This window comes from Bombus vosnesenskii, unplaced genomic scaffold, assembly GCF_011952255.1.
Source record: "Bombus vosnesenskii isolate JDL3184/JDL3185 unplaced genomic scaffold, Bvos_JDL3184-5_v1.1 scf7180000013293, whole genome shotgun sequence".
Classification (NCBI taxonomy): domain Eukaryota; kingdom Metazoa; phylum Arthropoda; class Insecta; order Hymenoptera; family Apidae; genus Bombus; species Bombus vosnesenskii.
This window is the reverse complement of record NW_022882944.1, coordinates 3,096,000-3,113,668: the sequence shown is the minus strand read 5'-3', so window position 1 is coordinate 3,113,668 and position 17,669 is coordinate 3,096,000. Positions and strand designations below refer to the sequence as shown.

At 33.2% G+C, this 17,669-nt stretch overlaps 2 protein-coding genes across 3 annotated transcripts in view; one reads left to right on the top strand and one right to left on the bottom strand.

Annotated features, from left to right (window-relative positions):
- Positions 1 to 52: 52 nt before the first annotated feature.
- Positions 53 to 17,669, bottom strand: part of LOC117232868 (peptide-N(4)-(N-acetyl-beta-glucosaminyl)asparagine amidase) — a 53,684-nt gene continuing 36,067 nt past the window's right edge. The window contains exons 3-9 of one of the 2 annotated variants that reach the window (XM_033492585.1): positions 4,447 to 4,577; positions 3,092 to 3,360; positions 2,435 to 2,730; positions 2,132 to 2,362; positions 1,669 to 1,843; positions 1,081 to 1,500; positions 53 to 991 (exon numbers count right to left, since the gene is read on the bottom strand). In XM_033492585.1, the coding sequence (XP_033348476.1) occupies positions 419 to 991; positions 1,081 to 1,500; positions 1,669 to 1,843; positions 2,132 to 2,362; positions 2,435 to 2,730; positions 3,092 to 3,313 (1,917 nt within the window). In that variant the 5' untranslated portion in view covers positions 3,314 to 3,360; positions 4,447 to 4,577 and the 3' untranslated portion in view covers positions 53 to 418. Of the gene's footprint in view, positions 992 to 1,080; positions 1,501 to 1,668; positions 1,844 to 2,131; positions 2,363 to 2,434; positions 2,731 to 3,091; positions 3,439 to 4,446; positions 4,578 to 17,669 lie in introns of those variants that run through there. The other variant, XM_033492586.1, reaches the window with a different exon arrangement.
- Positions 8,592 to 17,589, top strand: LOC117232835. The gene is made up of 2 exons (XM_033492521.1): positions 8,592 to 8,973; positions 17,225 to 17,589. The coding sequence occupies exons 1-2, from the start codon at positions 8,871 to 8,873 to the stop codon at positions 17,587 to 17,589; spliced, it is 468 nt and encodes a 155-aa protein (XP_033348412.1). The 5' UTR covers positions 8,592 to 8,870.

The window sequence follows — 17,669 nt, the reverse complement described above, 5'->3', positions numbered from 1 at the left end:
AAGTGCCATCACTAGTTCGCTTATTTTGTATATGAAATAAAAACTTTCAAGCTTATGAATTCACAAGAGCTCATTTTTATTTGCAGTATAAGTTAACAATTTAATCTCATCATTTTATTGGATAAACATTATCAATTGCATTATGCAAGTGTCGAAATTTTTCTTATCGTCTAATTATACAATATAATTTAAATGTGTATGTATATTTAAAAAAAAAGAAATTTTAAATATGGAATGTTTTTACTCATTTCAAAACTAAGCTTATTGGTCTTGATATATTCTTCCCATAAAGATCATATTCATTAAGACTTAATATGTCATTTATGTAGCATTATTAAAAGAATCCGCACAACTTCAGTAAAAGCGTTTATACAAACCATGAGGTTTTTCGATTAAATTATACAAATCAATTCTAGAATTACCGATTTTCTAGTTCGATATTGATTACTAAGGATTTATCGTCTTTGCTTTCTAGACTTTGTCGAAAAATTTGTGCGTGTTGCCACGCGCAATTGCCTTGACCACCAGAAACAGTTACCGTGAGAATTAATTTCACTGCTCCTTTCAATTGGTCCGTATGATAATTAGAAATATCGCTAATAGGTAAAATTACAGACTTATTTTGATTTGCATTGTCAAAAATCGCTTCTACCTCCCACGATACATTAGCTTCATGAAATGTTTTTATGGTAGCTTGTAAATGAAACGTCCTCACGTACAGGTTTGGTTTCGTGACTACAAAGCACCATTTTACCTTGCCAGAAGTAGCTCCTGGAGAACGAGATAAATAGGTAACCTTCCAATCGTGCTCCTCTTTACGAAACATTCCACCTTCGATCTCGTTCGTTCCATTTTGCCAACCAGATATATCCATTAATGTCTTATCACTATTATCTGTTATCATATATACGTCGTTAATGATAGAATACTGCAAATGAAATGCCTCTCCGTAGTTCGAAATGTCCCAAGAATAATTTACTTTTGATTTCGACTGAAAGATTTAATTAAGAATTAGCTTTCATCTTGTGAGTTTTATACATATGTGAATCAATTAATGTTAATTAGAAAATAATTCCATACCTCAGAAATTTCTCCTCGCGCTAATCTCCACTCATAAGAACCTGTGGATCGTCCTCCATAACTCTCATTGTCATCAGAATTTTGTTTATTGGGCACATGAATCAATTCTATAAGTTCTAAAAGTCTTCGTTTTATCACATATTGCCGACGAGTGGCACTATAGCTCGGGGAAGATTGACGATATTTGTTCAATGATTCAATGAATTGTATCAGTTTACTTTCACAGGAGATATCTCTTCTTCTCAGCACTCCTAGTATATTACGTGTATATCTCCAAGTAACATCTTGCACCTCGTCTTTTGAATAAGCTATTATATAAGTTAGTTTCTTTTTCCAGCCCTTTTCGTACATCAATGGCCTGTCCATGACATCCTCGCATGGATCTAGATGAATCCATCTTTTTTCGTGTATAGACCATACCTAAGTTATTGACATATTATCAATCACTCAATTATTTTGATGAAGTAAATTTTTTAATGAACATAATTGTGAGGACACCCTTGTGTGACCGATTTCCATATTGCAATGAGTTAACGAGTACCTTTGCACATATTTTCCATTTACGCAAGGTCAGTGATCATTACACACCTCTGTCCAAACGTGATCTGTTTCATCGTATACACATCTTGCATCATATCCTAGTGTTCGACACAAAAGCGTGAACACGTTCACCCATTCTCCGCACCGTCCGCGTCTTAGAGTTAACAATGGTTCCGGATCGATATAGCGAGGGAATTTCACCCGTGTTCCACATTTAGTACATCTGGAATGATATTTAACAATTATTAAACTACATTCCAACAACAATCGCAGAACTTTTTGAAAAAAGGGCATTGAAAGTTTTAATTTCATAATTAATTCTAATTTCTTTTTATTAGCTATGTTTGAATTGAGAATTATAACGGCTCTTAAAGAATATATATCGCTCTTTTTCTATTTATAAAGTTTAATTAAATCGTACATTCGACATCTATATATTTAGTATAGACCTACAAATCCTTTCTTCAAAAAACTCTCCAATTATTCTTGGGATTAAAATATATCAAGTTACTTATGTATCTCTATTTGTGAACATCTAGGATCATCTGGAGGTACTGTGTTCTGATGTTTACAATCTGAAAAACAAGCAGTACACTTTGGACTATCGACCCATGTGAAGAATTTATATTTAAACCAATGTAACAATTCCATGAGAAATATATCTTTAACATCGTCAATATCATCCTCACTGTATTGTTTTTTAACACTTTTATCTGGAGCACTCTGATTTAGTTTCACATGCCTACAACAGTAAATTTGATGAACAAAACCAAATTTAGAGTAATATAATCATTTTTAAATAATTGATTATTACTTGTGCAGTTGTCTGAGTCTAGTCATAGTAGCTATTTCAAGGTCTATAATGGGTATTACTTTTTTAGCTTTTTCTTGCAAGCTTGCATCTTCATATTGCAGAACATTTTGGAAGTTGTTTATAATAGATTTGTAAAACCTGTTCTCTTCCACTGTGAATGTTAGCGGTATTAAATTATACAATGCTGCGTCTTTAGTAACAGATGTTTTGGTACAAGAGCTTTTACTAAGCAATTTTTGTAGAGATTGCAATTTCGAAAGTGGTGCTTCTTGTGGCAATGAAAGGCAGTCAGTGGTCTATTGAAAAAAAGGAATGTTAATGGTGCCTTACTAACTGGTCACAAATCAAATTAAATTTTATCATTTAACAAGACAGGCTCCATACCAGGAAGATAGGAAAAAGGAATTCTACATATACTATACAATTAACTATTAAAATAACTACCAAAATTTAAGAAATTTCTTATATTGGATCATAATTTGAGTTATAAGGACTGAAGAATTAAAGTCAAAGTAGTGTGGGGAAAGTGGGGATGGTGACGGTCAATTAACGACGCAGAATTCTGACCAGTTAGTACGTCACTACAGTACTTTACGAAAAAAAATTCAATGAAATAAAAATCAATGACAATATCTTAAAGTCTTAAAGTATAATTACCTCGACAAAGCCAATATCGAACAAACATTCGATGCCTCCAAGAGCAGGTAGCAATTTTGTAGTAACTAGAGGATGATCAAGTCGTACTTCCCGATATTTTTTGTCATTTGGATGGGACAGAATGTTTTGACAAACAGTTAACAATGCATTTTCAGCATCGTTTCGTATTTGTTCTTCGTTCTCTTTTAGCAAATCCACGGATCGTAACAGATTTTCATCCATGGTTGAGATTTCTTTATTTTCACAAGTACAAGATGACACGTGCAAGTCTAGAGGAAAAATGTGATATTGCAGTTGGAATGCAAGTCATTCAGTGGTGTTGCTAATCGTCTAGTAGCGCTCTTTGTGAGAAATGACATAAACCGGGTAAAACAAAATAATTCGTGTCTTTATATGTTTGTATTTTAGAAATAACAATAAGTAGATATCTAATCATGCATTCAAATTTTCATCAGAAATGATCATGCCTCAGTATGATAAAAAAAGACAATTAGATGCATACATATTTATAATTTTATCACACGAAGGTAAATTATCTCCTAAAGATATAACAGGTACCCTTCTTTACCACTCATTGATACATATATAAGTAAGTATAAAGAATAATTTTTTTCTTTGTTGCAAGCATCTATTTCATTTTATATTAAATGAATGAAAAAGCGTGAATTATGAAATTCATAACATATATATATATATTTAATCTATTCATTTAATAGCAACAAATTATTGCAATTCTCCTAAGTATATGTATGTATATTGTTTTACGATATCCTTTCGTATGACATTCTCTGGAACATACGTCCCATTATAATACATGGTAAAACCACAATTCCACGACTATATTCGATACGTTATTCTCAAACGAATCCTGTTAAAAGTGTAAAAGTCCATTCCGTTTGAAATATAATGGCGTGTCTATAAACAACGTCCAACGCTGCTATTGTATGCCACTGATATCGTTAAGGAGCATCGTATGTCGCAGAATGGTGGCGAGATAAGAAAAGCATAGCCGATGCAACTCAGAATGCACTCGAAATGTATATGACATCTGTATGAAAAGGACATTGTATAGCTGTACCATTTGCGAGATAAAAAGTAACATTCCTATCAGTATCACGATGGATTCGAATCAGATTAAAGAAATTTCCAATATAATACAATATCTCTTGTGACTTTTTCTTATTTATTTATAGATAGCAAAGTTTTAGACATAAGTAATTTTTGGAAATTAATGAATTATTCGAATATTGTAATTCTAAATAAATACTTATACTATGAGATATCAAATTTAAAAGTTATGGAGGTTAAGATTGTCCAGAGGCTAAGGTTATGGTAGGTTATGGAAAACGACTTACCTATGGACTATATGGTTATATCAAACCTCAAGATTACGAGGGAGGTCTTGCTTAATGGTACAAAGGCGGTTCTCAGTAAACGTGAAGGTTATAGGAACGGCCTCTCGAATTCCTTCGTTGTAAAGGTAAGCCTGCAAAAATCATTTCCAAAGTTATGACAAAAGTCTTGAAATTTTCTATCCTGACAATTCTCAAACTTTACTGTCATGAAAGTGATTCTTTCAGATTTACTACCTTATAGAGTATATTTCTTAAATTCTAAATATCCAAAGCGTAGATCTTAGGGTTTATTAGATTTTATTAAATTTTGGGAAAGTAACTTTCCTTAAAATTTTTTAATTTATTAAATACTAATGTTGTTCATTTCCAATTTTTTTTTTCAAGTAAATCATACAATTTTCAAGGAAAAAAATTGGACTGTAGTAAACAATTGTTTCTTTCTAAATTCTTTTTGTACCCCCAATTTATATCAGTTAGTTTCTACAAAGTTTCTATTCTTTTAACATATTTTTTAAATTACTTCATCTAGACCTTTCTATAACTTTGTTAACATTTAAACAAGAAAAAATTAAATTTGAAAAAATGACTAAAACAATCGAATGAACAAAAGGAAGTTCTGCGTATTTTAATTTATGATAAGAGTAAAAGTTGACAGATTAGAGATACAATTTTTTGAATGAAGCAGTTCGCGTTTCACTGTAGCGGGCCGTATAACGGCCTGATTTTCTACAACATTACTTTCTTTCAAACTCCGGACAATCGGTCGAAAGTGGAGCACTGCTTTTGTTTCATTTTTGATTATGTACAGCTGCCAGCATCGCGTTCTTAAGGCGGCCAACTTTTCGATGCTACATCTCTCTCGCTTTCTTTTTTTCGTTTCTTATAAACCTACAATTTATCTACGTCAATTAACAAATTAACGATGCTTCAATTCGAACCATTCAACAAATATGAATATACTTCATTTTATTTTCATACGAGATAATCGTACGATATTTGAATCATTATTTACTTTTTTTAATATTAAATTATTTTAAATAATTCAATACTGAATATTCATTAATAACAATATTTCATTATCATTTCAAATGTACGATATTATTGTAATCATATGCTTCTTTGAATTTATCTCGCAATTTATTTCTCCCTTTCATTTACAAACTAATTATAATTATCAATTAATAACAATATTGCATAATAATATTAATAATAGCAGTAAAATAAGTTAATGACATTAATAGTAGCAATAATATTATTACTGAATGTTACTTTTAATATTAAACGATTTCCAGTAATTTAATATGTAATATCAATTAATCACAATATCAATTAATCACGTAAAACAAACGATATTATTCGAATTATCTGCTTCTTCAAATTTATTTCACAATTTATATAGCAATTTATTTCGTTCTTCTCGTATCATGTCACGATGTTAAGTACATAAACGTTTGAAGACAATATCCGGTTTAAAACGCGCGGGCTTTTTTTGTCACCGGAGGACATTCCCAGCGGTGGAATTATGAAATTGAATGTGCACGGGAATAAATTACCGAGTTCACACGGAAATAAACTTGATGGACAAACACGATGTCCGAGCGCGGACCGGCACAGATGTTTGTACACCCAGTGCAATTTTGCTGATTTCGCGAAACTTTCGCGAGATATTTACTCTTCGAAGCGTCGCGTCTCTCGTAATCGAATAGAACGACGAGTCTATTCAATCCAAGATCAAAAGTGTTTTCACAGAGAGTCGTTGGAAAAATGGAAAATTTTCCACGTCATTAAAAACCACTTTCTATAATTAAATCTTGAAAACCATATTAGGTTAGGTAATAAGTTCGTTCGTGTATTTTTGAAAGATTTTCGATCGGTTATTACTGGAACGTCGAATATAGTTGATGCGTTTGCGGGAAATTTAAAAATGTCAAAATGTACATAAAATTAAAAAAATATAGAAAAATCTGACATACTGGACTTGAGATAATATCTTCCAATACAGATCCATTTTTTTTTTCTTTATCACGTTCGTAAAGATATGAATCTGCATAGACTATACATTCTCTGTTTATTCGTTACTATTGCAAATTTAATTAATTTTCGCTACCATGCGTCACACGTGCGACGCATTCTAATTCTTGGAATGTCTACTTGCATTTTTTCATTGTTATATATGTAAAAATATATGTGCCGTATTATGTAACGCATTGAAAATTTGAAATTTTAATTGTGAACAGCGATTTTTTCTTTTAAACGATGGTAACGAAAGAGTTAATTGTTTACAATATTTTTTTACTTGTAGAAGAATAGAATATAGAAAACCTAACCCCAACCTAACCTCAATCTTCGAATTTAATTATTTACGGAAATTTCACTTTCTTTTCTCATTATATCGATCTTTTTATCGTCGCACCGATTTCACATCGATAGGCAAATTAATTCTGAAGACGAAGGACGCGAGGGGCACAGTACACGAATGAATCAGTCGAAGTAACGAACTTTTATATAATTTTCAACTGGAAAAAAATTTGTTCACGCCATTAAAGAATAATCTTAACGTTGAACGTTACAGAAAAATAATTCTTCCATGGTATAACAAGTTTTCGATATATAGATCGATGTTATGACGGTCAGTCAAGGTAATCGCGAAACGTTACGCTGCTTCGCCGTTAAATACGGCAAATGAAATAATGGATAAAGTTTTACAGAGTATAGAGTTCAGGAACAATATTGCTTTTAGAAAGCAATATTTCAACGGCTCGTAAAGTTCCCTTCCCGTCGTATCGTTAATCGGTTTCCGTTTCGAGCGTGGGCGGTTTTATTGAAAAAAAAGCCACGCGAAAGATTCTAAATAACATTTATAAATGTTCTGTGAAACGTAATCCCGGCGATCAGTTTTAATTCTGCTTTAATTAAATCACATTATCGTCGAAGATAGAAAGACCAAAAGGAAAAGTAGATTCCGATAGTATTATCATGGTTATTTCATTGGTTAGTGGGATATTGATTTTATATTCTATTGTGTTTGATAATTCCTTTCAGATAAATCCTCGATATCCCAAGATTTGTTAATGTACAGGAAGTTTCTATTACTATCTTGTCTTTTTTATCAATTTATTCTCTTCTTCTTTACTATTAATTTCAAGATAATAATACATAAAATCAGACAAGAATGAAGAGGAGAAGGAAACTGATTCTAGCAATATTATTCTTGTTATTTCGTTGATTGACAATCGAATTTTGGAAATATAATGTGAACTAGTCTTTCTTTTATAATGTGCAAGAAATGTAGATAGATATTCTGCTATTGACGGCGTATGTCGTTACAAACGTTGAGTCATACTACTTGACGGGTCTTCTTCGCTATTTATACTATCAATAATCAAATTTACTATCAATAATTAAATTACCAGCTGATCATTAAAATTGACGTATGTAATTTTGTTAAGCAAACACCGATGTAACAATGTTTTTCGACGATAAAAATTGTTTAAACCAATCATTGTTATAATTAACCAATTATAACCGGTTAGATTCCGAGTGGTCAATTTATACAATGAAACAAGTTGTCTAGAGATCTTCTTTGATCTTTTCCGAATGGCAAATTTAAATTTCTCCAACAACTTTCACAGCACATTTTTTCAAATACATATTTATATAAGCAAATCATATGAAACTTCTTTTACGCAATAAAACAATTCATTTCCATGAATAAATAATAGAATTAGTAATAAAAGCTCCTGAATAATTGATAACGAAACCTTCCTTTTCTCCGCCTTTACGAAGGAGGGACAATGCACAGCAATTTGAATTGAAAATTTAAATTTCGAACCGTAAACTAAAAATTCTCTTTTACTAACATAAAGATACTTCACTTTATGTTACGTTATGGTGAATATCTTATTTTGAAACTAATTCACTATTCTTTTTATTTAACGCTTACATAAATTAAGTGTTACCGGAATAAAGATATTTTATCTTATCTTATGAAAATATTTTCGTTTCAAGTAATCTAATATGTTACCCTATTTAGTAGCTCGTTAACGTAGAACGTGAATTAAAAACACGGGGAATTAAGTGAAAACATCGATCACGTGATGAAGAAAATGATCGTTTCTTAAAAGAAAACTTTATTTCACTTCGGTTGATAGAGGACGAGGATCATAGTTTGAGCAACGTTGACCTAGAATATCTGGTGGAAAAGCGACGAAAGCGGACAGGTACCCGCAGAGAGGCAAAGCGATAACAAAGCTCTCGCGGGAAGGCTGAATTGTCGTGGAATCCTTTGAAATACGAGATTGCACCGTCTTGGTGTGTTTCTTCGTTCGCTGGCTGCAAGATTTCTGTTAGCCTGGGCGAATCTTTTTCAACGGCATGGCTACTCGAGCCTTTCGAATTATCGATCCTCATTGTTGGAGCCGCGGATGCGACCAAGAGTATTATGCGCCAGAAAGAAGCCTCGTTGTTGCTTGCTGTTCCTCTTTCCTACGCGGTCCTTTCTCCAACAAGCCATAGGCTTGTGTGAAGGTACGTGCAATTTTATTGAACATTTTTGGCGAAGTGAGATTCTTATTAAAATATTAAATACAATTTATTAAAACATCAATGAGTCTGAAGATCACATTATGCCTCTTCATTAACATGTCTTATCTACCATCTCGAAATTGAGTTGAAAAAAGAAATTAATTTTATCGGTAATCATCTATTCAATGACTTTGAAATACGTCGTCAAGGTCAACATTCTGAACAACTTTTCCCTATACATGTTAGTATTACTTATTTTGGATATTAAAGCCGAATTACGGTAACGTCATATTACTTTATCACTTTAATATAATATCACTTTGCATGAAAAAAAAAGAAACCTAGGGAACTTCAAATATTTGAATATATCTTGAAAAATGAACGAATGTTGGATAGGACGTTTCCACCAGTGACGGTGCAGAAGTCAAATGTGATAAAACGATCAAAAAGTTTGAGTGGAATTTAACAGAAAAATGAGTTAAAATAAAAAAAAGATATCGACATTACCAGATGCTTTTCCCGCGATCTTCACGTTATCACGTTAAAGAACCCTTCTGAATATTTTTCTCTCCGAAAAACGTTCGACGCGTCGAACGATACTCGAGCACCTGAAGAGCGGCCTCTAGAAATCAGTAAGTTTAAAACGATCACTCGATGTTTCACATGTCATTGAGTGTTAAAGCTTTGGCAGCGGCGGGAAAATTCGAGAACGCCGCCTCCGCTCGACATGCGCCGAAAATTCGATAAATTTCAATTTCCGACAAATAGCCTTGGCCAAGGTTCATCCACTTATTCTGCCTCCGATAAATTTTCAATATCCACGCCTCTATTGTACGCCAAACGTCCCATCTCATCCCTCCATCTCACTTTCCCTCTCTCTCTCTCTCTCTCTCTCTTTCGTCTCTCTTGACCCATACACGGGACATTCTCGTTCGTTTTGCACACGTGCCGGATACACGTGTACACACGGTCGTTAATGCTGAAACGTTGTTTTGCATCTCAAACGTTGCTTACAGCACGTTCGACGTCGATCGACAAGACGCTGATTTGCCTCGAAAAAGCGGGCCTCCGACACCAGCCCGGCGTAAACAGGTTAGATTGGAGAGACGTGTTTCCGATCCAATCATCGTTAGCATCCTTAATTTGTCATGGTAACGATGTAACTAGAAGTTTCCTTATAGAGGTTATGTTTTTAGACCGGCTAGTAATGGTGTTCTGCTTATTGAAATGTATTGGGTGTTTCATTTGTCATGGATTCCTTAATAGGAATTTTTGTTACCTCTGTTAGTGCGAGAATTACGTCAGGGCAAAATAGGGTAGTTTAAAGCGAGGAATATTATGATTCGTGATATTTTTCCTTTAGAATTATTCTTCTTTAAGATTTCGAGGTAATTGGCATACTTCTAAATGGGGTTATGTTATGCCTTTATGCTCCAATTTCTAATCGATGCATCTTTCTTTATTTTTCATAACGGGTAACGGAATAATATGTTCTATAACATTTTTACAATATCATTTACATCTTTCAAAATGATACTACATATCTTTCTATGCTCTGGTTGATGCATCTTTTTATCTTCAACGGTTAAAAAATGTAATAGAAACTGTCAACGACTAAATTAATTAATGAAACATTTATCATAAATGATATTGTCCTGAATAATGCGATAACACATTAAGAAAATTTGAGAGAACCTAGAGTCACGTTACTTTGTACCTAACGGGACTATGTTTTCAGAATGTGCGCCATTTTGGACAGCCTTAAGGAATCCCGTCGTCGTCTCCGGAAATCGCATTCACCCTGTCAAATATCGTTACCGTTTGACGCATAATCTGCCGTGCACAGGGCCGTTAGAAGCATCAAAGGTGACGTCGCTTTTAGATAGCTCTGATAGGTCGATATGCAAATAAAACCACAACTCGTGTTTCTCCCCTCTCCTAGAGGAAATCGTTAACCGAGTGTTCAGCAGAGTGTCGAGAGGCACCGGAGAACGCGTTATTAGTGTACGTTAATTCGCGTATAATAAGCTCATTAAATCTTTTTATTGGAGCATGGTTGAAAAGACGTTGCTTTACTCTGCGTTTTATTTTTCACTCTTCTTCCTTTCACCCCTACTCTGTCCCCCCCATCGACGCGCCTCTTTCACCAGAGTTTTTGAATGGCGTTTATTAGGGCCACGAGTCCGCATCGAGAACTACTTCGAGACTGTAGTAACGTCACGGAAAGATCATTAAATGAAGGAGAAAAAATGTCTTTTTTACTCAAACACGACGAACTTGTAGCGTAAAAATCGTCTTCTTCTTCCTCCTTTATTTTTTCAGTTTTCGCCCCTTTTTTGCGATTTGCATTTTCGAAACTTTTCACCATGAGGTCTCGTCAGTTTTTAAGACATTTGGCCTTATTATCGATAGTTCGCGTATCGTGAATTTCGGTTGTCTATAATTATGCAAAATGTGATTATATGGTTAATTTTTGATGTTCTGATTGGTGAAATTAAAAAAAGAATTGTTTGATTGTTTATAATCAAAATTTTGTTTGAGGGGAAACATCACACGTAATTGGGTACAATACAGAGTATAAAATAAATCAAAAAGTCAACGATGTTATTCTATTCTTTAAAAATTATTTACATTTATGATCATCATCAGACTGTATTCACATTTATGAAATACCAATATTTCCATTATATCTCCATAAAATTTACAGTTGGGCTATAGGTTAGACATATTTGCTTAATTAGGATTGAGATTATATTCGAAGCTTCATAACTACCAATGATCAGTCACTCTCTCCAATTACGCTATCCATTTTGTTTTCATAACCTAAATATTCCTAACCTCAACATGATACTACCTATCCAAGCATAATACTAAATTTCACTTCGTGTATAACGTACACCCTTGTTCGTGTTAGAACATTTACAGGAAGTGAAGTAAATTTCGAAAATAATTAGCTAACTATCATAATTTTTAAGTTTTTGCGAATTATAACTGAAATAATAACGAAATAAATATGGAGTAACATTTCTCTTATATTCAATTACTTTTTATTTTTTTTTTAAATTCGCTATAAAAATAAAATGTACTTTTTTTATTGCGAGGTTTGGGTCTATAGCTACTCTAGCCCCCCTCCCCCAATCCTTGCCTGCCCTAGAAATCGATGAAGTATGCTCTATTCTAAATGATTATCTGCGTACAGTAAATCTTCAGGCATTCCAAAAGTTTGCAGAGCGATGGTTTTGATGAAATTACGTTCGCATCTCTATTATCTTTGCATAGTCTATGAAAAGATAAAAACAAGTTTTTTGTAAATTATTTAAGCGTTTTCTACTGTTGCAGTAGATATTAAACTATGCATACAATACATACAAAATTTGGCAATAAACTTAAAAAAAGAAAAAGAAGAGAAGAGTTCGAATCTATATTCAGGACTGAATTTATAGAAAAGAGGTTAGGCCAGAGTAAAAAGGAAAATTCCTTAGTAGGGCTAAATTGGATATCACTTAAACGTATCTTTTGTCGAACGGTCGGCATTCGCAATCAAGTTATTTACAGTTCGTGGAGCAGAGATCCATAGTCATGGATAACCTCTTTCCTCGATCTTCGTCGTAATAGGTTTTACGTAATCTCTGGTAATAAACGAATCCATTTTCTCGTAAATAGATTTTTCCTAACCTCTGTTTTTTTATCTGCTGCTTAATGCCCTGTCAACCGGCACCTGGAAACTTCGACCATAGATAAAAATCGCCGCTCGACGCGCGCCCTGTCGTTCAACTGCTGAAGTAATCCTATCGGAATGAGGATCATTCTATGGTTCTCATTGAAAGAAAGGCCAGCAAGGGAGTCAATCTAATGGATGCGGATGGAGTTAATAAAAGTGCAGATTTTTCGTCTTATATCATCTTTTTCTTTTTTTTTTTTTTCGTTACTGGTGGTTGAATTTTAAAACGAAGAGAGAAATAGGATTTTTAGGAGTCAATGGTACTCGTACTTACTTCATATTCAGTCGGTGCAATTGTGTCAAGAGGTTGAACCAAGAAATTTGGAAATCATGATTTTACACGTCGACTAGAATTGGAACCGATCGAAATCGAATTTCCGAGCGTTGGATACACCGATGTCTGACTAACTGATTCGGAAACGATCCGAACCTGTTCAGATCTGTACGAAATAAATAACGTAGAATGTGAAATGTGGAAAGGAATTACCACTTATGTTAATTGCATTTTATATTTTCGATTTATTTTCACATGAGAAACACTTTCACCTCCTCCATAACAAAAAGCCAAATTGGAAGTGTCCTTTTTATGGAAGAGCATTTGTTGCAGTTTCAAAAGAAAAATTTCTGATTTTTTCAGGTAGCATTTGACTTTTAGCTTTATTTCTCAATAAAAGAAAAATAATGTTACGAAATGGTGAAGTTTGCTGTATCTAAAAAAATCTCTTCTACTGGAATATTGATAGCTAGTCGCCATTCCCTGTGCGAACTGGAATGTTCAAAATAAAAAATTCTTTTTGATTCATAAACTAGGAAAACGTATGTAGTACGAGAGTTTCCCAAAATTTTCATGGTTTGTAAAAATGGAAGTAGTCTGAAGGAAGAGGAAATTTTTTATCAAAAAGAAATCAGTTTTAAAAGCGTTTGAAAAATCAAATAATTTAGATGTCAAAAGATATTTCTGAACTTTGTTTTCTCAATAAAAAGAAGAAATAATACATGTTGAGTGTTTCGATAAAATTAGTTATCTAAAGATAAATTAGGAAAGTAATTATACAGCGAAAGGTTAATTGCTTAAAAACATCACTATCATTAAGCAAAAAATTTCATGTTTCCAGACAATTTGGACGAAGAATCTTAATTTCTTTAAAACTAACTTTTGTAAAGAGTTCATTGCCTGAAGAAAGTACTTTATAAAAAAGTTTTAACGAAGAGAATAAATTTTCCATTTAAAATATTTCCTTACAAATACAAAAAATATTAACTTTTTAAAAAATGTTCAGACTGCGTAGGTATGTACAATGTATATGTTTATCGCGCGCTACGAGATTTAAAAAAGGTTCCAAAAGAGATGAAAGGTTGATGGTGAAGCCTAGGTGAGTACAGAAAAGGGAGGGGGGAAGGGAAAATATTGAAGGGAAGAGGAAAGAAGATTTGTCGCGTACGTACGAAATAAAAAGCACTCGAGCGACGAAACTATAACGGAATGGAAGATGAAACCTTCTAGTGATTCCTCGGGAAGAAAAGTGGAGGGAAGGAATGGGACATTGAGGGGCAAGTTCAAAGAAGATTACAGGGGGAAACATCGAACAGCGAGACATGGATCCGTTGAGAAGCTTTCTACGAATTTACTTGCTCGAATTACTGACAGAGTGCCATAATATTGTCATTTTATATATGTAGCGTTTTATTTCATGCTCATAATTCACAAATAAATTTCGCGATCTGTCGTAACATTTATTTAACCCTCTATAAGTTTAATGTGTCACTTAAAAATTATGTGTCCATGTATCCATATACCGTGAGTATAAAAAAAATTTTCAGTTAAAGAGTAGCCTTTTTTCAGTTTAAATTATATATTAATAGTATTCACTTTGCAACAATTATTTCGTATAATAAATTATGTCATATTTTTGTAATAGATTTTTATTTTTCAAATTAATGGTATTCTTTTTATATCCTAAGAAAGCCAAGTTTCAGTTATAAGTAGTATAGGTCAGCTATATTGAATTACTGGGGCAAACGAGGTCAAATGTTTTATGATATTTTAGTATACAGATGGACGTAGATACAAATTATTTTATATTATCAGACATTATATTATTCACTGTTTTATGGATTTCTATCATTTGCAGGTTTGAAGTTCTATTTTTTAATGGATAATAACAATTGCGAGTAGAAAAATATTGTATAAATTAAAAATTAAATTACATGTATTAAATTACCAAGCGCTGTATAATTCTCTAATTTAGAAATTCTTACAACTTTGAAATCCTACTTTTCGAACTAAAAATTAATATAAAATAAAAGAGTAGAAGAGAAGAAATGAAAGGGACTACGAATAAAATTATATATTTTATTTTTTGAGAAACCTAAATTTTAAATTACCAGGCATTATTATCCTATATATTATAAATGTTCACAATGTACCACCCTCCTCGTTCCATTATCTTATAAAATAAAACTCTGAAATAAGAATTTCGAAGAAAAATATTCTTCGAAATAAAGTTTCGTACTTTAGCTTTTAAAGAGTATACGTTACACGAAGAGCCGTCGATTATGCGAAACTTTACTTAGAAGGTGTTCGAATCGATCAATCCTCCTTGCACACGTAACCATGAAATTTTAATGGAACTTTCGTCCACTTCACTAAAGTATCGGAACTAAAAAAAAAAGAAAGAAAGGAAAAAAGGAAGGGGGAAAAATGTTGAAGTTCAAGCGAGAAATTCTTCAACGAGAAAATCAGCATATTGTATAAAGGCGATGGAATGACAAATATTGAATCATTGAACAGATTTGAAAATTTCCCGAATTTTCATTATTCATTATCGAATTGTTATTCTGAATATTTAATCCAGCGAGGGAGAGAGAACAAAGTCATTTAATTATTATTCCAAACGAAAAGTCGCTGGGAATGAAGGGGAACTGTTATAAATTCCGTAGAATGTAACGAACCGTATTATCACCTTACCATCAAGTATCATGTCGCAAGCTCGGTGGTCGTGTGGAGTTTATGCAATAAATTCAACTTCACCATCCAAACAACTCATAAAATATTCAACGCTGACCTACAATCTGTTCATCATTTGAATATCGTGTCACGGACATAACAACATCCACTTCTGCACGGATTTCGTTATGATAATTCACGATCCTTGATACAGATAACAGATTTACCGGACTGATCATTCATACCGGTTATTAGATTCGACGTACTCTGAATTATTCTCACACGATGACGAAATATTTCATCCGTATCGGAGTAATTAATCAGTTGTTTCGAACTGGATCCACAAATATACCAAAGACCTTAACATTTTGGAAGAAGGTATATATGAATCTATTAGATATCAAATTGATCAATTTTACATTCTGTTAACAATTGAATTTTGTTAACAATTTCATTATTCAAATACGTTATTAGAATTTAATTTCTTAGGAAAGAAAATATTTATTTTTACTAGAAATTATGACAATCCGCAGAAACAAATTTGTTAAGGTTTTGGAAGTAAAAGTGATTAACTCTACTGTTTCTTAATTTATTCGTTCCATTATTATTTTATTATTTAATATTGGATACGCATCATTCGGTTGAATTTCATGGTTTACTTTCACCAAAAAAATGTTTCGAAACAATCGAAAGAACTAGTGTATAACACGTTGATATACCAAAATTTGTTGAGATTTTTCGAAAGGTCAGAACAATGAAAAAAATGAATAGGAAAATAAACTACCCACTTTCACAATGAAATGTAAGAAGACCAACCTTTAAAGTTTCAAACATTTCATTTAACAAACAATTTTACGACACACGAAAGACATATTAACAAACTTCCTAAAATTTTTTTTCAAATTATTTAGTCAACTAAATTTAGCCAACCAAAAGAATTAGATTTTTAACGCGAACGACCTACTTCCATCACAAGGTGTGTGAACAACTATACAACCAACAACAAAACGATAGAAAAAGAAACAGATGAAAACAATGATCGAACGATAGTTCGAAAGAGACCACATTAATCAGACAGATTCAATAACGTAATCATTTACCGATACGCGAACAGATACCATCGAACAATGAGGCTGAGTGAATTTTCGTAATAAGAAATCGAATGGAGAGCGCTTTGTTCTCGGGGTGGCTTTTATGCGCGTTTAATGTTCCACTGTTGGAATCGACGTATTGCCAAGCTCGGTCTGCCCTGGTAGAAAGTGCAAAGATACGTTGTGACGATAGTGGCGGAAGAAAAGGGGAAGAAAAAAAAAGGTTGACCAGGAGAATTTGTAGTTGGAAGAATACAGCAGATATCTTCGGTATAGATCTGGCCGCGGGTGACAATGGCGGCCACAGCTATTGGCCCGTTTCACAAGCACGGTCCATATCAATACCCCTTTGTTGCACATGACCGAGTCTCGGATAAAATCCGCTTTCTCTCTCTTTCTCTCTCTCTCTCTCTCTCTCTCTCCCTCTCTCTTTTCTATCTTCTACTTTTCTCGTGGACGGCAGAAAGCCGAGAAATAATGCGCAAACTTTTACAGCGGATGAAATCCTTTGGAAAAATATTTCTTACGCTTCTATGGAACACTTGGAGCGTGCCGATGCGTTTTTGTTCCGAACGCTATACTTTCGACCAGCGACTGTAGCGCGCAGCCCCTGCTACCTTCGACAAGTATGTATGAGACAAAGGGAATTTTCGAGGAGGTTTCGTGGTTTTAAGTCGTTCAATATACTGTTTAGTGTATTCTTTGGTGTAAGATTTTGTTCTACAGAGTATCGCAGTAATGATGATACAATGGACAAGAGGACGACCCTACGCGAGGAAGCAAGTGAAAAGTGCAGTATAAACAGTTTTTCTTATGGCGCTATATTGCTGAGAAAATCGAGTTTAAACAAATTTGTTTAGTATGTGGTGTAAATATAAAACGTGCAAATAGGTATTAGGAAATTTATATTTTCTTTTTACGAACATATTTATATTTGTAG